Genomic DNA, 22520 nt, shown 5'->3' on the forward strand with positions numbered 1-22520 from the left:
AGAGAATCTAATTATTTTAAGTCACCAAGCTGAAATAAATTCATTTCAGGTAGTTAAAAGAACTTACAGACATGGCCTGAATTGCTAACAGTAATGTTTGCGAAATTGTGTAAATTGGAAGTGGTACCATATTACTGGAGACATGCAAATATCCAAAGTCTACAAAAGGGAAGAGAGTAGAGTCCATAAACAAGAAAATTGAGTAAAATAGATATAGATCACCTACTTTGAAGGTGATATTATGTGAGTGTTTGAGGAAGAAGGCAATAAGGATTAATAGTTAATATGTTAATAGATCATTAATAGTTTTTATGGGTACATTGAGAACGTGTCATGCCAGACATAATTTTCTTTTTTGATAAGTTATCAAAGGAATACCCTGTTCCTAATTTTTGTGATCTTAAGACCCACCTCTGGCTCTTTGTTACCTGCTGTTATAAGGAAATAAGCAGGAGCAGGAGATCCTGTAAGGCAGAAGCAGGAAGGTTCCAGAATTCTGGAGAAGTGATAGGATATTAAATGTTCAAATTTTTACTCTCATTCAGGCATCTACTGTATTTCAGGTACGAGGAATACAGAAACAACAATAACAAAAAAAACCCTGCCCTTAAGGAGCTTATATTCCATTGAGGGAACCTGATCAAAAAGAAAACTTTTAAAATCAATCGTTACAGTACAATGATGAGAGGCCCACTGAGGAAAGCAGACATGCTTGCTGAGATTGCTGGCAAGGCCCCAATCTCCCTCCTCACTTTGAAGGGCAAAGAAGTTCTTGTAACATCATGATTGAAAGTACCAAACCTGCCTTTTCCCCCAAGAACAGATTAGCATCACTGCTTCTCAACTTGCTTACATCTGTAATAGCAAACCTGGTAATGTTTGTGTGTGAAGTCATTTTCATAATCATCATCCTATGGGAAATTAACCCCACACCCTGCCCCCAAGAATGTTGTAATGCTTACTATCTTACCCTCTCTAAGTCTTTCTCTTTGTCATAAGAAATGAAGATCATAGCCCCCAGTCATAGTGCTGAGATTCTTTAGCTCGGTCCTTCTCAGGCATGCTGGGCTTATTAGTCTTTCCTGTCTCTTATCTCATTCTTTCTCTCTAGATGCTAGTCTCTCTAACAGGCTGACTCTCTCTTTCTCCATGGCTACAATGGCCCTCAGATCCAGTCACTTATCACCATGCCTCTCACACATGGCATGCACTGCCTTCCACATGGCGCCTAAACAGGGACACTGCCAACACATGGCATGCCACACTAGGATATTCATCGTGTTGTTCTCAGATAAGCTCCAACATGTAATTCAGAGCCTAGGACTCTTAGCGTATACACTCAGGTTTGGTCCTGTAGAATCTGGTTCTCTATTTCTGTGCCAGCCTTGGAATAAAACATCAAGACAATATCCCAAACAACGTTTAGTGGTGTTGTTTTTGCCATCTGATGAATTTGTCAACATGTGGTAATAGAATCTCTTCCTATAGGAATATTGGATAGAAGACAAGCTTCTATTTCCTCTGCCACAAAAACTCTTTATGATGAAAGGATTCCCAAGTAGTGATATGCATGAACAATTCTAAGTCACACGACTGATTCCATTTTACTCTTCCAGTTTGAGGGCAGCCCTGTATGTGGACCTATGCTTCCCTTGGGGCTTTAGTACTCTCAGCCTTGGGCCTCTTAGTTGCCATGTCAGAATTACAACTTGCTCATCTCTACAGCTTTATAAAATGATAGCATGAGGTTCAGTAAGAGGAAAAGATTTGAACACCTTAAAATGTTGCTCTTGTGAATTCTCTCTCTCAATTCCAGAACATTCTACATCTTGGGTGAATTAGGGGTAGAAAGATTTTTGTCTATTCCTTTGAAGACTTCTTTTTGAGAGTATGTGGTTATGGGGAGGTCATGGGAGACCTTTTTTTTTTTTAATTTTTTTTTCTGAATATTTCAAAATGTATTTTCCAAAAGTTTTGTGTTAAATATTTGTGCCTTATGTTCCATTTGATTATGTGGAAAATTGACTTTGTTTCCAGTGATGCCAGCATTTTAAACAGCTTTTTTCAGGCTAGGTTATTGACAGATTTTGTATGTTCTATGAAAAGCCTGAGAGGCAACTTGGCCTAGTGAATGGAGTCTAATATGACAGAAAAGGAAAATGATCAATGTTGGAGGGAATGTGGGAAAATCGGGATTCAAATACACTTTTGGCAGAGTTGTAAACTCATCCAACCATTCTGGAGAATAGGAACTATGTTCAAAGGGCTATAAAATTATATATACTCTTTGATCTAGCAATACCATTACTATGTATCCCAAAGAGATGAAAGCAAGAAAGTCTTATATGTATACAAATATTTATAACAGTTAACAGTTATTTGGGAGAATTGAAGGGATGCCTATCAGTTGGGAAATGCCACAAGTGGTGGTTTTTTTATTGTAATGGAATACTGTACTGCAATAAGAAATGAAGAGCAAGGGGATTTCAGAAAAACCTGGAAAGACTTATATGAACTGTTGCAGAATGAACAGAGCTAATCTAGAACATTTTATACAGTAACAGAAAAAATATACTATGTAAAACATTTTTAAGGGAACTCTAAAGCAAAAAAGAATCAGTTACAAGGAAAGACAGCTATTTTAAATCCCCCTTTTTCTGACAGTTTCAGATCGACGAGGCTCAGGTAAACCCAGACCAAAGAGTGAAGGTTTTGAGCTGTATAATAATTCAGCACAGAATGGGTCACCAGAGAGTCCTCAGCTGCCTTGGACAGAGTATAGTGAACCAAAGAAGCTTCCAGGAGATGATAGATTAATGAAGAACAGAGCTGATCACCGGTCTAGCCCTAATGTAGCAAGTAAGGCAAATTAATTTTTTTTTAATTTCCTAAGGATTCAGTGGCTTGTTTTTATACATTTATATGCATATATACATTTATATACAATTTAGAGTAATGTTTTAAAGTGTATTAATTTATGATAAATTTGATATTGTCATATTAGGTAGCTCTTTGGAAGAAGGTGGCAGAGGCATACTTGACATAACTATGGTGATATAAGAAGCAGGAAATATCAATAAAAACTTATTTAAAATAAAACTAAAAAGCAATAAATCATAGCAGTTAAGTGAGAAATACTATGTGTATAACTGTACAATGAAAAATTTGCCAAAAGTGTATCAAAGCTATGTAAACTTCTTATTTGCCTACAGAGATAATCCTCTGTGTGGAAAAAGCCTAAAGGAATCATAGTTCGGAATAACCTTTGAGGACCATTCTAAAAATTTATGTTGTTTGTACAGACTGTATTGTGAAATGCTTTATGGCACCAATATCAGTGCTATGGACAAGGTACATGCTCAGCAAATACAATTTCCTCTGGGGAATGTGGTCTTATATTAGCATTGAAAATTATGTGTTGTCTTATTTCCCAAGATTATCTGCCTGTATGTCTCTTCCTAATGATGTCATGGCATATTTTTAGAGTTTTGTAAGATGCCACTGTTAAAATTGGTTTGCATATTGTTAATTAAAATTTAAATGTATGGATATATTGAGATTTTTTTAATTGCCCTCAACAGATCAGCCTCCTAGTCCTGGAGGGAAAAATACATATGCCACTGGAACATCAGCTAAAATAACATCTGTTTCTACTGGAAATCTCTGTACAGAGGTCAGAAGGAAGAAGTTAAACAATTTTTCTTATTCTTAAACATTATGTATACTAATTGTCAGTTGTCAAATAGTTTTTTAAAATCATAGTTTAATATTAAATATCATTGTTTACATCTTATTTTTTTACAATTGGGTAACTAGTCCTCGATTTTTGAGCATTTTAATCTTTAGTTTTAAAGTTTTAGGATTCTGTGCTATAACATCAAGATAGTTTTATTGTTTTAAGATATTTTCAGAACCATTGTTTACTTTTCTTTTATGTTCTGTGCCTTTTATAGGAACAAACACCAACACCAAGACCTGAAGCTTATCCTATCCCAACTCAAACATATACCAGAGAGTACTTTACATTCCCAGCTTCTAAATCCCAGGATCGTATGGTTCCTGTTCAGAATCAGTGGACCAATTATGATGAGAAACAACAGATACAGACAGATAATCATCATTCTGGTGCTATAATTCAGGTTGGAAATGAAAAAGCTTCTAAAGCTTATTTTAGTATAAAGCATTTTAGGACTTCAAATAGGTTGGCAAAACCTGTATGTTATTTGTTTACATATGGAGCATGATCTTAGGGATAAAATAGATTGGGGAGATTTTAAAAAGCTAACTAGAAAAATAGAAATAATAGCCAATATTTATATAGTATTGCTAACTACTGTATGTCATGTAAGAAGCCAATCAGGTTTGAAAACCATTTTGAACTTATCTCACCTGATATTTCCACAATCTTGTATTGGATATTATATGTACTACTAGTTCCCATTTAGAAATGAAGTAGCTCAGAGATGTTAGTGACTGCTGGTTGTGTTTCTTGTGAATGCCAGAGGTAGTTTTTTCAACTTTCATATCTCTTGATTCCAATTTCTATATAGTTCTTTAAAAAATACTTTTATTGCTCTTATGTTTTTACATGCACATTTCTAAATATATCTTTCCTCAATTCATCAAGTCATCCCTTGTAACAAAAAAATAGAACATAAATGAAGAAAATACCAATCAGTTCAGCAAAACTAAGGAACTCATTTATCAAGTCTGCCAAGCCAAACTTTATTTTACTAAACTGTAGTAAAGTCAACCTTTTTGCTTAGCACAAAGCATACTTTACTTACATATTAATACCAATTTGAGAAGTGAAAATATCACCAGGTTTAAAATTGCCTTACAGAACTCCTATTCATGTTCTATTGAACATTTGGATTCCACAGTATGATATAGTTTAAGGAATGCTGCTCTAAGACAAAAGAATGAAATGAAATGAGAAACTGATAGAGGTAATAACCAGTGAGCCTAGTCCTATCCCAAAAAAGTCTCAAATTATAAAACAGTGAGTAAAGATTCATTCATCAAAGAACTTTAATATAGTCTGTCATTTTTTTAAACTTTACCTCTCTCTTAATACAGCCTAAGATCACGTTACCTTTCTTGGCTGAAGTACCACACTGAGAATTAACTGCCACTAAAAACTCTTTTCAGGCAAATTGTTATCTGGATATGATTTTTTCATGTTATAATTAAGAAGATTTTTTAAAAACCTAAGTTAGGTTTATCTTTAATAAATTTAATTTTTTTGGATTTTCAGCCCATTGTTCTGTAATTACTTGTATCACTTATTTCTTTTCTCAATTTTTTTTCCTGTTACCAGGCTTATCTCCTTTTAACTTCCAGGATTATATGTATTCGTATTGTTGTCTTCCCCAAGTTTGTGTCTTGGCTTTCCCTGCCACCACAGACACTTTTTATGGCCAAGTCTTAATTTTTTTTATTTTTTTGGTTCATTTTCCTAGCCTATTTTTCTTGCATTTCAACTTTATATTCAGCTGGGCTCTGCTCACCTATGTATGGAAAGGTACTAAACTTAAGGATTTCTCATGCTTTTGTTTTCAGAGCTAGTTCTGAGGGTCTACAAGGTTTTGGTACTTCCAAAGTGGTGTGATCCCAAAGAGGTCTACATGGGTCCTTGCTCTCCAGCCATAATTTTTATGGCTCATGAGATTTAGAAGGTCATGGATTTTTTGTTTTTGTTTTCTGAAACAGGCTTAAAAGTGATTAAAGGCAAACTTTTCAAAGCTTACTTACAGATTTAGTTACAGAGAACTTTAAAAATGTATTGATCTATTAAATAATGATTGTTTTATATATGTAAACATTTTTACAGTTTTTCCTAAAAACATGAGAAAGCTTCAGCATTCATTTTCAAATTGATTTGAGGCATTAATGAAGTATATTCATAATCCTTATAGCAAACAGTAGTAAAATTAGAATTCACATTTAGAACCTTTTATTTTGACAACTAATTTTTAAGACCATTTGGAAAATTTTCATGTAGATGAGGCTTTAATTAAAAAAGTGCATTAAATACAACTATTCGTTTTTCCAGCGTGTTACTCGTTCCCAAGAAGAATTGAGAGATGATCACGTTTACCAGCCAGAGTGTCATCGCAAAGATGCAGACTATATAGATCGAAAGTCTGACAGTGACATGTGGATAAATCAGAGCTCTTCTGTGGAATCTAGCACATCCAGCCAAGAATTCCTGAACCATTCTTCTAAATCTGTTACCCCAGGTTCTACATTAACCAAAAGTGGTCCAGGCCGCTGGAAAACGCCAACAGCTCTTCAGCCAACCCCAGTGGCTATTTCCCAGCCCATTCGGACAGACCTTCCTCCTCCACCACCCCCTCCCCCTGTGCACTATTCAGCTGACTTTGATGGGGTTCCGATGGACTTACCTCTACCTCCCCCTCCTCCACTGCACCAGGTAGGAGCTCAGTCTGCTCCAGCAGCAGCTGCAGAACGTAAAAAGAGAGAGGAGCACCAGCGATGGTATGAAAAGGAAAAGGCTAGGTTAGAGGAAGAGAGAGAGAGGAAGCGACGAGAGCAGGAGAGAAAGCTGGGGCAAATGCGCACTCAGCCCTTGAACCCCACCCAACTTCCTCCTGTACCTGTACAGCAGATAAAGCCTGAAAAGCCATCTACATTACAGAGACCCCAAGAAACAGTCATCCGGGAGCTGCAGCCCCAGCAGCAGCCACGGACAATTGAGAGAAGAGATCTGCAGTATATCACAATCAGCAAAGAAGAGCTTTCTTCTAGTGATAGCTTGTCCCCTGACCCATGGAAACGAGATGCCAAGGAAAAGCTCGAGAAGCAGCAGCAAATGCACATTGTAGATATGCTAAGCAAAGAGATTCAGGATCTTCAGAATAAACCAGATCGTACAGCAGAAGAAAATGACCGTTTGCGCAAACTCATGTTAGAGTGGCAGTTCCAGAAGAGACTCCAGGAGTCAAAGCAGAAGGATGAAGATGATGAAGATGAGGAAGATGATGATGTAGACACCATGCTAATTATGCAGCGTCTAGAAGCCGAAAGAAGAACCAGGGTAAAGGGGAAAAATCCTTTGGGTGTGCGTATCTGGGATCTATCTCTCTATACTTATCTACTTAATCTCTATTTACATTTAATGGCTGTGTATAAATTCATGAACACAATACAGAAATCAGTAGGAAAAAACTGACCTAATTAATACCGGTTCAATTAATGCTTATTAGAATGAACCGTTAATTTAATTGAATCGGTGCTATGAAATAGAGATGAACAGGGTTTATAGTGACTATCCCATTGAAATTAATTTGAAATGTATTTTTTTCTCCCAGGGAGACAATACGTAGCAAATATTAGGTGTTGATATCTGCAAATTAGATGTTTTTATCCATAAGTTTGTGAATTATTCTTTTTATACCCTCCTGTAGAGTAAGGCCCCCCCACTCCCCCCCCCCCAAAATAAAGGTATTCTTGACAGACTTTTAGTGGCGTTGGACAAATGAAAGAATGTAAAAGCTTTTATTAAGCCCTTTTTTGGAGATGAGCACTGCGAATGGAAGCACAAAAGGGAGACAATGAGCTGCCCTCAGTGAGTTTACCTTCTAAATGAGGGAGGGGAATCTATTTCTGGGAGAGTGTAGTAGTCTCTAGGAAATATTTATGGTCTAGAAAGTCACAGGAATTGGCGGGAACCATAGGAGTTGTTTCCAAATACAAATAGTCATGTTTAGAATAGAATAGTGATGTTTAAAATTTTATAAATCTTTAACTTGATATTTAACAGAAAATTTTCTTTAAATCATTAACCAGATTTTATTTGTGGTATAAATAAAAGGCCAATTTAACATTTTGCCACTTGTGGGGGTACCCTCTCCCCCCCCCCCAAATCACTAGTCCTGTTAATACATTCCTAAAATATTAGAACAAAAACCACTTATTCTTAATAAAAAATAATGCAAACATTTTTCAGATGGTTAAAAAATGCCAAAAGTCAGCTAAATTCTAGGAACTAGGTTTCTTCAGTGAGGTACAAAAAGTTCTGCTAGTTTATTTTCTGGACTACTTTGGTATCAGTCATCATGGCAACTTAGGAGAGAATGCTGAGTATTTTTATTCAACATTATTTCATTTGTATTATGATATTGTGAGATAAGACAACTACATTTCTCACATTTCTTTTGATTATAACTCTAGGTCATCTAATTGGGTTGCTATACTGGGCCCAGTCTAGTGAGAGGATAGTTTACGCTGTGTGTGTGTGTGTGTGTGTGTGTGTGTGTGTGTGTGTGTGTGTGTAATATGTGTATATATACACACACACAATTTATGAATTGTGGTTCAGTTGGACTTGCATTTGTAGATATGTACATACATGTATGTATATGTGCATGAGATTTGACTTTGTACTGTTTATTTGTTTGCTTTTCACATGGAATATATTTTATCCATTAAACCAGAATTCAAATTTCCATCTACATGTCTCCTAAAAGTTATAGGTGTTTATAGGATTCTTAAATATGGGACCTATTTGTTGCCATGAACTTTGTTTTTCATTAAGACGGTTTAATAAATATGTACCATAAGAGTTCTTTTAACAATTTTTTTCTTTTAAAGCAAATTCTGTTATTAATGATGCATTTCTGACATTTAATTTCCTAAATGTATTCCAGGTGTGTGTGCTTATTTTTTTCCTGATGGTAGACATTGCCCCTGCGACTTAATTGGTATCTAGATTCTTGACATTAGATTGATAACTAGATAAATTTGATGAGTGTAAATCTTCTTTTTACTGTTCTGTCAATATTTTTATCTCTGTTCATGAATCTGTTACTTATAGTTTGAAAAATTTCCTAATTTTTACATTTCTTATTATAAATAATCAAAGTTTTCAGATGCATGTATGTAATTTTACTTGCAGTTACTCATTTCTAGAAGGGCTACCTCTTCATTATTGTTGGTTCAGCAGAAGTTAACTGGAAAGCACTGGGTATTTCATGCCATCTCTAAATTTTTTATGTGTAGAAAGCTTTTCAATAATAATTTTTTAAGTATTTATTTAATTTGCCTAGCATTTACATTATTCCTAATAAGATTGAATCACTTGGCCTCTAGTAAAAACTTTATCTGGGCTGCTGCTCTCAAATTTCTGAAATGTATGCTACTTGGTCTGCTGCCATTGTCCTCATTGTGTTGTAAATTAGTCAACATGATTTTTACTTTTTTTCTCTGATATCCTTCAAAAATGGATGAAGTAGGAAGTCAACAGAAATGCCTTTGGGTACAGTAGGAATCTAAACGTAACTTTTTTTTTTCACACTTCATCTTTCTTTTTTTTCCCTTTTCTATTACCTGCAGCAGACTGCTATGCCAGCAATCTCTGTTCTAGATTTGGTATGTTCCTGTTTCTTTCCCTTCAGTACTTTTTTTCCTGTCTTGATTTTCTTTAGTTATGGTAGTCTTATGTTTTTTAGTAGATTCAACGTGTATTGGGTGTTTTGTTTTTAATCTCTTTAGGGAGTATCCTAGATCAGGATATAGATCAATAAATCAATTAGAAGCATGCATTGTAAATGTCCTTAGATTTAGCTGCTCTTTGCTTTGTTTAAAATATTATGTTTTGTTTATGGAATTGAATTGTTTTCAGCTTCATTCTTATGGTATGTGTTTGATTTTTATTTGAATTTTTGCTGTATATAATGCTCTTCTAAATCATCTACCATTAGAGTTGTTTTAGAAAATATTGACACTTGGGAGAAATTTTTTAGTATGGAAAATTGGTCTTTTTTTTCCCTCTGATAACATTAGAAATAGATTTTAAATGGGGAAAAGTAAACATTTTAAAAGGAAACTTGCTTGAGTTTTTATAGGAAACTGAAATACAATCCAACCAAATTTGTCCATTAAGATACTTTTAATTCATCAATGGGAGAATTGTGGCCTTAATATAATGCATTTTTGGTTGTTGTTTTTTTTCTTTCAGTGGTGTCTTGTGACTTAATTCATTTTAACATAAATGCCAATTTAGTAAAATGTGCTTCATTGATTTTCCCCCTTCCCCAATCCATTCTGATGTTCCAGTCATGCTGAATAATTTTTATATGTAACATTGGAGAAACTTGGTTGATCTTTGGATTTGCATATAGGTAGACATTTTACTACCTAAACTATCTAGTTCTTTAGGATTTGAGAATTTAGCTATCTTTTTATTCATTTGAAATTATTTTTATATAATTATTGGTAAAGTAAAGCCATAATCAGATCATCATTTATTTGTATATCTCTCATTTGATTTTTATATCTGCCACAATTTTGATGATCTGTAACAATCATTGTATGATCAGTTGGCAATACGAAATTTCAATGGATATCTGTTCTTGGTGACATGGGTTACCATGAATCTAGGATTTGCTTCTTCGCTTTGTAAATTCAGCAACACAATTTTATCAGCTTATTCAAGTGCTATTAATGTTATGGTAAACAGCCAACTGGAAGGTTGCCCTAATAAAAGCTGTCCATTGTCCCTAGAATCTTCTTCCTACTCATATAAGTCTTTGAGAATCTGTAGCTTCCCTCAAAGTACAAATCAGAAGCCACTTTTACACAAAGGATCCTCCCCCATTCATTCTTTGTCAGTGGTCTTCTCTCACCAATATTGCTTTAAAAATAGCTTGTATATCCATACCTATGTACATGCTATTATCTTCCCTTGAAATGTGAGCTCTTTAAGGATAGGCACTTTTAAAGTTTCATCTTATCCTTGCTTCCTAGAACAAAGGATAAGTTTTTAAAAGTGTTTATTTAATTTAACACTAACAAAATTAAACTGATTTAGAAATCATTACTGTATTTAATATAGAATGGAGTATATGCCTACTCAGTGCAAAGAATATTAGAAAATGTATGCTGTCCAGGCTTTCCTCATACGCTGCCTGACAGTTAAATTAGCCACCAGAAAACTGTTCAGTTGTCATGTAATCAAAGCAAAAAGAAAGAGTTATCAAGTGGAATGTATCTATCATTCATACCCTGGTATTTCAGAACAACCTGAATTATTTTAACCACTACTGGCTGTTTCTTTTTGGTATCCAGCAAATAGAGAAATCACCTTTTCCCTTTGTGTTGTACTAGATAACTATTAGCAAGTTTTTCTCTGGACTCTCTTTTTCTAGATTCCAGGAAGATAATTTCCCTTCTGCTATGAAATTTGCATTCATGAATTTAACATAATTATAAAAATAATACTGAACATTTATATGGTGCTTTAAAGATTTGCAAAGCGAGTTACAAATATTATCTCTATTGATCCTCACAACAATCCTGGGAGGTAGGTGCTATTATCCCCATTTTACAGATGAGGAAACTAAAGAAGTCAGCAGTTAAGTAACTTGCCTTGGATCACAAAGCTAGTAATGTCTTAGGATCTATTTGAACTCAGGTTTTCCTGACTCCAGCCCCAGTATCCTATCAACTAAGCTACTTGCCTGTCTACTTTTTAAATAGGGACCATAGCCCCATTTCCAAATTAGAGACTTTTCCCTCTTGGGATAAAATCATGATTTTTTTAAGTGTTTTTGATAAATTTTTCCAATAAGTAGCTTGCCAATTAAAGGTCATATATCTAGTTTGTTTGAGGTTCGCTTTGGAATAGCTTAATTTCATATGGAACTAACAAGAAATTTTCTCATTTTTGTTTCTTTCTAGTTGTATCACAATTAAAAATATTAACTTTCTTACTACTTTCAAAATAAAAGTTAAATAGCTGGACCCATTTTTTTTCTAGTGTGCAGTTTTTAAAGATTTCATTATTATTAGTAGTAACTGAACTTTTTAAAGGAATTAGCCAATTAAAAAAAAAAGCTTTAAAAATCTAAGAATGTAATCTTATTTTATTGAATTATTATGGTTTATCTTGTATCACCATATATACCAAGAATTCCATAGCTTTGTTTCTCAGTAAAAATTAAGTCAGCAAGGATTTTTTAAATCCTTTCCATGTGCCAGGCACAATTAGTACTTGGGGCATAAGCAAAGACAAAAATAATCCCTGCCTTAAATGACCTTACATTCTAATGTGAGAGACAACATGGAAACAACTGCCTACAAACTGGATATCGTTATAGCAAGAAGGCAGTAGAATTAAGAAGGACTTAGAAAGGTGTATATAAGATTTTATATCAAAAATTTAAATGAAACCAGAAGGCAGTGCTGAGGAGAGAGAGAACTATAAGTATGGCAAACAGCCAATGAAAATACAGCCAGGAGACAGAAGGGAAACAGCAGAAGCCATGCCCCCAGCTGGTAGAGGACATGGAGAAGAAAGACACCTAGGAAAGGAGAATGGAAGGTTGGGAAGAGTAAGGTCATGAAAGACTTGAAAATGCCAAGAAAAGGCATTTCCTAAGGGTTTGCTAGATTGTTAAGTGCCTGACTTATGTCCTTGCATACTTTATTGAATGTAAAACTCCTCAAAGAATTAGCCTGGGCAGCAGGCACCTAGTGCTGCCACTGTTCCAGAGGAGGCATTCAATGAATGCTGATCCTCTGGAGTGATCTGAGCAAGGGATAAAACCAGGAGACCAACCGAGGGGATTCTTTGTTCTTGTGCAGGTTTGTTTGGGTGATTCCTACTGTCATATTGACAGATTATTTTCATCTCAAAGCAGTTTGATGAGATTAGAATAGAATTGATTAACAGTCTTTTAAAGTTTAATTTTAATTTATTTTCAATAATTGACATACTCTACTATCCCCTTTAATAGTAGCTATTTTTTGAATATTATTTTTAGTTAGTGAAAATACACTTTTACAGAAATGCTGGCTTTCTTAACTCATAAAACTTAAAAGCTAGTCTTACAGGAGCTTCTAAGTGGCACAATGGAGAGAACATGGTTTATAATCAAGAAGATTCATCTTATGTTTAAATCTGGCCTCAAACACTTAATTAGCTGTGTGGTCCTGGGCAAGTCACTTAACTCTTTTTGCCTCTGTTTCTTCGTCTGTAAAATGAGCTGGAGAAGGAAAGGGTAATTTACTGCCATATCTTTGCCAAGAAAACCCCAAATGGAGTCATGAAGAGTCAGACGTTTGAAATGACTGAACAGCAACAAACATTTTGTAATTTATTTGTTTTGCAGGAAAACCTGAAGGTTTAAAGGAAATTTGAATTAATACCTCTACATTTATTTTACAAAGGCATGATATTTGAATAGGACTCTTTGATAAGTGATGATTGTGCAACATAGTTTGATGGTTGTTAGTAGCATTTTTTGGTAACCAAATGATCGTGAATTGCTCTATACTTTTTATATTGCTTTGACTTAGAGCTCATTTTCCAGGCAACAAAATAAACTGAAGTCAAGGTTTGCTTGTATCTTTATATCTTGATATCAACATTAGATACTGTTTTGGTACATCCAGGTTTTCTTGGTTTGCCTTTTACCAGGTATTCACATGTGAGGTACTCTTTTGTAAAGAACACTGGGTTTAAAGCTGAAGGAGCCCTCCAGTCACATCCCACATTCAGTAACTGCTGTGTGACCCTGAGCAAGTTGTCTATATAAGACTCTGAGCCCCAGTTGTCTATAAAATGGGCATAATAGTAGTAGCAATCTCAAGGTTTTACAATAGTCAAGATCAAATCATCTCCAAAATATTATGTAAAGTGTTTTGCAAGCCATAAAACCATATTTTAAATGATGGCTATTACTGTTATCATTATTAACATCAATGAGAGACATCATAAAGTAGACTATAGAGAGCTGGCCTTTGAGCTACATGTCCTTGGTTCCAGCCCCACTTTGACTGGCTCCCCTCAGTGCTCGGCTCATCTCTCTTAGGGACAATTAGATGCAGAGAAGTTTTGAATCTGCTTTGGAAGGAGTTTTCCTCACCCCAGAGTTATCTAGTATAATGAAATCATGGCAGGCCCTCTCTGTCAACAATAATAATACTGGCTATGTCATTCTGGACAAATCACTTAACTTAATGTCAGTGCAATGAGAATTGTGGTGAATATGCTCATCCTTATCAGTGATGGTGATTTTTCTTTGTCAGGAGTTTCAGCTTCCCAAAAGACTGAAATTAGTTTGCATGTTTGGTTGAGTGGTGATAATAATAGTGATAATAAAATAGGAAAATATTCTTTGTGGTTGTGGTCAAGTCAGTATTCTGTTATTTATCCATATACACAGTAATTATTGTCCTGATTTGACTGAGATTGCTTTTTTTATAATAATATAAATAATAATCCCTCTGGGCTCATCTCAGTTGTGGGTTTTGCTGCTGTTGTTTTTTTAAAACTGCTTCTGAGATTCACTCTGGCATTGATGCTAAATGATTTCCCCACATTTCAGAGTCTGGGCTTTGGAGTTTCCAACTCCAAGGCTGACTTGATCCAGTGTACCCCACTGACCCTGTAAAACTCCCCCGGATGAAACTGAAGTTCAACTGTAGCTTTTCATATGTTCCACTTAAAATATAGTAAGTCTAGTCATTTGCTATCTGATCATTTCATTATTAGTTTTATCCTTTTTGCTGAGGTGTTTTTGAAATTTCTTTTTTCTCTGTACTTTATTAAACTGGTTGAGAAAGATCAAGGAAATTGGCTATGAGATAGCTTTGAAATACAATATACAGTTTAAGCAGACATACAATCTGCAATTTAAATGGAAAGATAGATATTTTGTTCACATGAATCATTCAGGTTCATATACTGTCCCAAGTTTTTTTGGGGAGGTATTTGGGATAAAATCAAGAGGTATTTTTTTCTCATGGAAGTGAAAAAAGTTCTCTAGCAAGCACAGACAATGTATGTTTTAGAGTGATAATAAAGATTATGAAGGCAAAAAGAAAATAACTTGAACAAAATCACTTTATTTTAAATATGCTATATTTTCTCATCTATGGATATTTGTTAGTACATTCTTTAATCTGTTCTCATTTTGAGAATTTTGGCTTTGATTTGGTTTGAGAAATTTGGTTTTATTTCAAAACTATACTTAGTTGCTAGCATACTAGCAGTGCAAGTTTTGTTGATGTTCAGTCATTTCGGTTGTATCCAACTCTTCATGATGATTTTTGGTGTTTTCTTGACAAAAATCTTAGAGTGGTTTGTTATTTTCTTTTCCAGCTTATTTTGCAGATGAAAAAACTGAGGTAAAGAGGGTTAAGTGACTTTCCCAGGGTCACATGGATAGCAAGTGCCTGAGGCTAGATTTGAGCCCAAGAAGATGAGTCTTTCAGGTCTGACCCTCTCTCCACTATGCCACCTCGCTGCCCCAGGGCTAGTTTATGGATAGCATTTGGGGGTTTGTAACTTTGTGTATACTTAAATGACTTTCTGATACCTATGACTTAAGAAAAATTGAAAAATAGGTTGCTATCTCTTGACCTTTCTATTGTAATAAAATATGATGGTTCTCAATGCCAATTTTGTCATTTTTCACATTTACAAAATGAAAGACAATAAAATAATACACCAAAATCAAGGAAATAATGTAGATTCATGCAGTAATGATGTTTTGTTGCAAAAAAAAAAGATTTTACCACCACCAGCTCTCCTATAGGGAAAAACAATAATAAATTGTTTAACAAAATTTAAGTATTAGCAAATTGTGCAGATTAGCTTGCTGTCTTAAAATATATAGACTTGCTTAATTTAAACTGAGCTTGATCTAGAGCCAAGTCATAAAAACAAAAAGGATATTTATTTATAGTGATGTAGTATTCAAGATTAATTTGATTCTACTGACCAGTTTCTTCCCTCTTGGTTTACCTCGGCTAAGAAGATCACCATATAGTTTCCCAGGCTAATGGACTGAATTGTGTCTTATAGTTAGTGTGTTGCTTATGATGCCTGAGTTTTCTAAACTCTTACAAAACAAAGTAAACTATTTTCATTGTTAGTCTCTTTTAATGAAATTTTAAAGACCTCACAGAAGGAACTTACCTATTATATAACCAAGGAGAAATGACTTAGTTTCTCAGTGTTCCAGAAAAATCATCAAGACTAATTTGTAGACAAGTTGCTGATGTACATGTGCATTGGCGGAAGGAGCTCTACCCTGGCAATTGATAATAATAATGGACCAGAGATCCCTTTACACACATCTCCCTCACACCACTCCAGCAGTCAAACAAGGAAGGGGGGTGGGGGGGTGGGGAGAATTTAAGTTTTTAAAGCTAATGTCAGAAAAATAAAGATATGTTTTTGAGTTATGGTGAATCATCTAGCAATTAGGTGGCAAAGACTTTGCTATAGAACCCAAAATATTCATGACATTTTTCATTGAAAAATAAGCTTAAGTATAATTTTTTAAAATGAACTTGAATCCCCATTATGTAATGTCTCTAGATATCCTCATAGTCCAGTTTTAATAATCTTTAAAAAATGGAGCCCCTTGTTTTCACTTTCCCCCATAAAACTCCCCTTTTCTCCATCACTTTTAATACCATGGATAACAGAGCAGTTTGCTTTTTTTTTTTTAATCCTTAACTTCTTAGAATCAATACTAAGTTTCAGTTCCAAGGAAGAAGAGCAGTAAAAGGCTTGGCATTTGGGGTTATGTGGCTTGCCCACAGTCATACATCTAGGAAGTGCCAGAGACCAGACTCAAAACCAGGACCTTCTGCCTCCAAGCCTGGCTTTCTATCCACTGAGCCTCTTAATCCAATTTTCCTTTTAAATTAGGAATTCCATGCTTTTTGCTTTTTTTTTTTTTAAGACAACATTCCTCATACAAGTTTCCATATTCACATAGTCTTTTTGATAGAGATACTTCTCTATGTCTGTTCCACAGACCTGGGTTATTAATTATACTGTCATCATTCATTCTTTTACAGTGCATAGTCATGAGTCTTTATGAGAACTAAAATATCAATTTTCCTTATAGTTTTGGGGTTCTTGTTTAGTTCATAACAAAGGCATCAGCTATTGTCATCTACTGTCTCTGATACTAGTTTTTGTCTAGGACTAGGAAAAGGCATAATTATTTAATTTTTTCAGGATAATTGTTTTTATTATTGCTGATATTAAAATGAGAGATGTATTGGTATTCACGGGCATATGAGGAATGGCTTCAACATTTTGATTAAATACCCTGTGATTAATTTTGGGGGGAGAAATTTGAAAGTGTCACACAGGTTGTACAGGCATATAGATAGTTTTTCATCTGTATCATCCCATATCACTGTGGTTTGCTGGAGAATAAATATTAAAAGTATATATTAAAAATTAATTTATTACTCTCCTTTCAAAATATTTTCATTTAAACCCAAGAAACATATGAAGAAGGGGGGGAAAGCTATACTATATATCTAGAAGCTGAATTTAAAATTTCTCTATTGAATTTCATTACTGATTGATAGCTTAATGCCAGTTTTAACATTATTCTGTTTCACCAGATACCAAATTTCATTAACTTTAAAAAGACTTATGCCTGTAGTTTATTCACTTTAATTTCAAAAACTTTATATCATCTTAAATTCCTTCACTCTCTTGAAATAATGAAAGATAAATTTTTCTTTCTTTTTTTTTGCTGTTTCTATTAACTAAAGATTGAACAATATTTGAGCATTCTTTTAATTACTTTAGAATAATAAAACCAAGTGGATAGATAACATTCATTAAGTTTAACCCTACCTAAATTTGAATTAAAATTGAATAAAATTACCATACCTAGCTTTCTGAAAACTTGTTGCAATGTTGAGAATATGCCATTTTATACAGTTTCCTTACCTGTCACAAAGAGAATTGAACTGGATGGCTTTGAAAGGTCCCTTTAATCTCTATATGTAGGATCCTATAAATAGTGGCATCATTTTAACCAATGTATATATCAACTCTAGTATGAAGTTAATTTATTTCATATATCCTGAGCCTCAAGTTCAAGAAAATGTAATGCTATATTAATAAGCCATTTGCTGTTATAACAGGTGTGATAGCTTAGTTTTATTAGATATTGGCTAATGTTTAAAGGGAGGCAAAAATTTTCAAAAAGTATTTTTTGAAGAGTATGACTGAAGGCCTTAATTGGTATTAAAGAACCAAAGGGGGTGCAAAACTAGGAAAGTGCCACAAAAGGAAGTTAAATTTGCTCCAGATAGTATCTCTGTCTCTCAGTGTATATTTTTAGCCAGACTGAATTCATGGAAATTACCTTATAAGCCTATATTCACATTTGTCTTAATTTATGTGGATCTCAATGTAAATTAATTTAACATTTGATAAAAGGATATTTTAAATATTTAAATAGGAATATAAAGGAAAAAATAATGTTATTCATTTGATATCCTATCATTTGGAGGATTTTGCAAAATAGCATACTTATTTTTTTTTTTGAGGCTTAAGAAATCTCTTATGTGATGAAAAAGCAGTGTGTACATGAGGAATTATTTATGTCTGGGTAATAAAACCTTAGTGAAGGAATCCTGAGACTATAAAGTTTCAGAGATAAAAATGGAACCTTAGCAAATAGCTCAACTCCCTCCCTCATTTTATAGAGAAAGAAGTAGAACCAGAGGGGCTGTATGAGATTACTCTTGGTCACACACATAGCAAAGAACAAGACCTAGATTTTAAAATCAAATTTTCTAAATTCATTTTGTTTTCTGGTACATAGGCAACTTCTACGTTGTAATATATCTTTAGGTTCTTTTGTGTGAAGTATTCCAAAAGATTTTTGATATACCGTGTTCAGTAATGAAATGCAAAAGACCATTAGCATTTAGAGCATGCATTGGGAATAGAAGTCATGCAACTTTTTTTCTAATCTCAGCTCAATCATACCCCAGCTTGATGTGGTCTTGGGGAAGTCACTTAACATCTGAGCATTCACGTCCCTCACCTGTAAAATAAAAACCTTTCCCAGTGAAATAGGAAACTTTTTAATATGAAATTGTCTTCCTTACTGCAATTGGATTTTCTGTTATCAGAATTGTATGCAAGAAAAAAAAGTGTGGTTAAGAAAATAAATTTTCAGACATTATTTGAAATGATCTTAAATGATTTACTGCTGCTGTTCTGCCTCATTGAATTTAATCTGGTATGTTGTTTTCGACTTCTGTGTGTATATATGTGATGTGTCTTAATTATGGGGTTCTTGTATCTTGTCCTGAAGCAGTTGGTTTCACACAAATTAAAGTCAAATCTTTGTTAGTTACAGGATGAAGAACGCAGACGCCAGCAACAGTTAGAAGAGATTCGTAAACGGGAAGCAGAAGACAGGGCCAGGCAGGAAGAAGATCGACGGCGCCAAGAGGAGGAGCGAGCAAAGCGAGATGCTGAAGAAAAGGTTATGGTCCTCTGAGGGCAGCTAGAAATTATCAACTTAGCCCAAACATAAATGTTTGGCTTGGGCAAAAGGGAGATAGAAATACATTTCCCCAAATGCACATGACAAAAACAGGGCCTGGATCCCAAACTTATTATTGGACCAAAAACTCTTAATGTAGTCTGGCTCCACCTACCTCTCTTCTGAACTTTGTCTCCAAGCTCCTATATCTCTCTCAAGCACTTGAACTCTAATACTTGATCTGTTCAGCAAGGGGCCTCTGTCTAAAGAATCCATTTAACCTGGGTTTATAACCCATATCTGATGCTAAGTAGCATGTTGTTGTAATGGTGATATTTGTTAGATCATTTTATTTATTGAACATCAAAAAGTTTAATTTACTCAGTTAACTCAATCCTAATTAATGCTGGAGATCTTATTCTATTCAAATAGAACAATGAATTACAGAATATTTAAAGAGGAAGATTTAATTTTAGTATGTTAACTTGCTTAGTCTGCTAAAAAAAACCCAACATAAATATTTGTTGATTTCCAGATATTAGCTGTTTCATTCAAGCAATGAATTTTAGCAGATATTCTCAGGAATTGGGAATCTTACATGGTCCAGAACTTACATCTTGTGCACTTATGAGTGAACTTAATATTAAAATATTAAGTATCTCTTTTGTTTGCTGAGGTCCATTGATGTAAGAGAGGTTCTGATCACCATTTTGCACTGTTTGGTTTGTTCTAAGATCACTGCTTGTTGCTGTATGTGATTTTGGAGAAGCTGTTATTCTTTGTCTCTTTCCTTCTGAGAAGCCTCTGATTCTCACAACTTCGTATGGGAAAACGCAGAATCTTTAATTATTCACAATTTCTTCATTAGTATGATGAAGGAAGTATATTAGTAAGAAGTACAAAATAAAGTATTACTCAGGAAATATTTGTCAAAATGGAATCTTAAAATATTAAGTGGTCAAAAATAAAATTGTTGAAACATTCACTTAAAAGAGAGTTGGAGAAAATACCATAAGGAACCACACGTGTATATTGAAATAGATGGTTTTCATGTCCATTATAGGTCTTTACTCTCTCAATATTTATGATAGTGCTTTGTGGTGGATCCAAACAGCTTATGGAATATTCTCAGAAATCGAACATTCAAGACAGTTTCTAACTATATAATCAGTTTATATTTGTAAATGGAAACTGATGGTCATTATATAAGTACTACAGACCAGAGGAACTCAGACTTGCAAAACCAGAATCAGTCAGCATTCTAGATATTTTGTGATCTTATACTAATCTATTGAATTGCTTTTTCTGGTTTTTTAGGATTTGACTTATTCAGTTTAGTACTAATTTGACTATCTTACATTCTTTAAGACTCAAAAAAATTTTAAAAGGCTTCAGTAAGACCTGTACAACTACCAAGAGCTTCATCTGCTTTAGGTACAAAGTTGTAATAGCCTAGAGATTTGCCAAAATATAGGCTGTAGTTTTAGCATCAAAATATACAATTGGAGAGAAAGCTAGATAAATTATGTTGAGAAAGACTTTGGCTTTGATTTTTGAATATGCATCCTCACACTTCCTGGATATATTGACTGCAATTTTATTTCAGCAACTACTACTTCATTTGATGATGGGTCAATGAAACTGGGAGTTGGAAGTATGTTACATACTGAGGTTGTCCAAAATCAATGGCTATGCTTTGTTATAGAAGATTGTTATTTGTTGGTTAGAATAAAGTTTCCTTGTGTCATACAATTATATCTGCTCGTGAGATATTGTTATCTCAGAAACTCTGGAATCTTGCTAGAAATTAACCTTAATTAAGTAAAAGATGGCAGCTAATGAATACTTACTGAGTCCCCTTTTAAATGTTGTTGGAATAGCCTGTCTTTGTAAAATTGGCAGATAGCAAACTAACTTATTAGGATTTTTAGTGATTGCTTAAAATGTATAGGCATAACACTGAATTTAATGATTTTCCTAGGAATTCTTTGCTCTATGAGGATAAGATGTCTTTTCCATTATTTCCTCAACCTGAGACTGTTAGCTCTTGGAGATAATTTGCTTATTAGAATGAGGAGAGCATGGTGTATTAAAACGAACATCAGAGATTGGCATATATTTTTTGAATGATAATCTATCCAAATCTTAAAATATTTAGAGATTGAAGCACTTTTCTATGCCATTTAAGAAGAAGAAACAGGCAAAAAAAATGGAGAAAAAGAGCAGGTGTAACTGTTATTGCTGTGCCAAAGGAACCTCCAAACTTAGGAGTATTTGGTAAAGAGGAGTTTGGAAAGTGTTTGTTCATCCAATATTCAGTACTAAAAGTTTTCCAAGCTAAAGAATAAAACTTTTGTTTCAAAAACAATATAAATGCTCCTTTCCCTATTTCACCTTCACTTCTCCTTCTTTGAATCTTTTGTCAATCTTTAAGAAAATGTGCTATTATATTTTTAATTGTGAAAATAGCTAATTTCGTTAACATACTGTCAATTACAGTCTGTGCAGATGTATGTCAAAAATGTATCATGTGTGTCAACATATTCAAATTCTTGTTCCTGTTGCTATTGATGCCTAACTTTTTCATTGTCTGTCTATTAGGTAGTACAGTTTTGAAATATGAATTAACTGTGAAAAGCATGTGTTGTTTACTTGGGGAACATTATGTCTTTTCAATTCACTTTTTCCTTAATTAAATGCCCTTTGAAAAACAGGAGGTAAGCTAGATGATTTTAGTTTTAAGAAATATATTTCCAAAGAATGGTTATGCATCTGAATTTAGGACTTCATGAAAAATATCATATAAAAATAGCTTAGAAGTCAATACCTCCTAAAATATCAGTTAATAGAACCCGAACTTTGTAGCCTATTTATAGAATTTTTCCCTGATTTTTTTTTTAACTTTACAGTAACAGGTAAGTTCATGTTTATGCTTTAGTTAGAAATGGTCCCTTTCAAATGACTAGAAAAAGAGGAGGGATGGGGCTAGAACTGATGGGTCTTCCAGTCTTTCCCATCCATTTAGGCAGGATCATAACTAACCCAGAAATGCAAAAGCTCTGTCTGTTATACTTCAGAGAACAAGATCTCCAGGATGATCTGAATGAGCGTTTTTTAAAAAAATAATGTGTTGTTTACACTGCTAAATGGATTCAACCTGGTTGTAGAACAGAATTGGATGATCTTAAAAATCCCCGCCAGACCATAGTTGGGTCCGCTTTGTGCCTC

The 22520-nt window shown here is 34.1% G+C and overlaps 1 protein-coding gene across 34 annotated transcripts in view; it reads left to right on the top strand.

Moving 5' to 3' along the window:
- AFDN (afadin, adherens junction formation factor) overlaps nucleotides 1-22520 on the top strand; it is a 184250-nt gene that overhangs the window by 154703 nt on the left and 7027 nt on the right. For 12 of the 34 annotated variants that reach the window (XR_008916722.1, XM_056819025.1, XM_056819026.1 and 9 more), the window contains 6 exons: nucleotides 2665-2859; nucleotides 3582-3673; nucleotides 3954-4139; nucleotides 6056-7084; nucleotides 9358-9393; nucleotides 19158-19292. Coding sequence is in view for 33 of the 34 variants with exons in the window: in XM_056819025.1 (XP_056675003.1) it covers nucleotides 2665-2859; nucleotides 3582-3673; nucleotides 3954-4139; nucleotides 6056-7084; nucleotides 9358-9393; nucleotides 19158-19292 (1673 nt within the window). In the remaining variant the exon portion in view is untranslated. Of the gene's footprint in view, nucleotides 1-2664; nucleotides 2860-3581; nucleotides 3674-3953; nucleotides 4140-6055; nucleotides 7085-9357; nucleotides 9394-19157; nucleotides 22006-22520 lie in introns of those variants that run through there. The other 22 variants (XM_056819036.1, XM_056819037.1, XM_056819048.1 and 19 more) reach the window with 9 other exon arrangements.

The sequence above is a fragment of the Monodelphis domestica genome, chromosome 2, assembly GCF_027887165.1.
Source record: "Monodelphis domestica isolate mMonDom1 chromosome 2, mMonDom1.pri, whole genome shotgun sequence".
Taxonomy (NCBI): Eukaryota; Metazoa; Chordata; class Mammalia; order Didelphimorphia; family Didelphidae; genus Monodelphis; species Monodelphis domestica.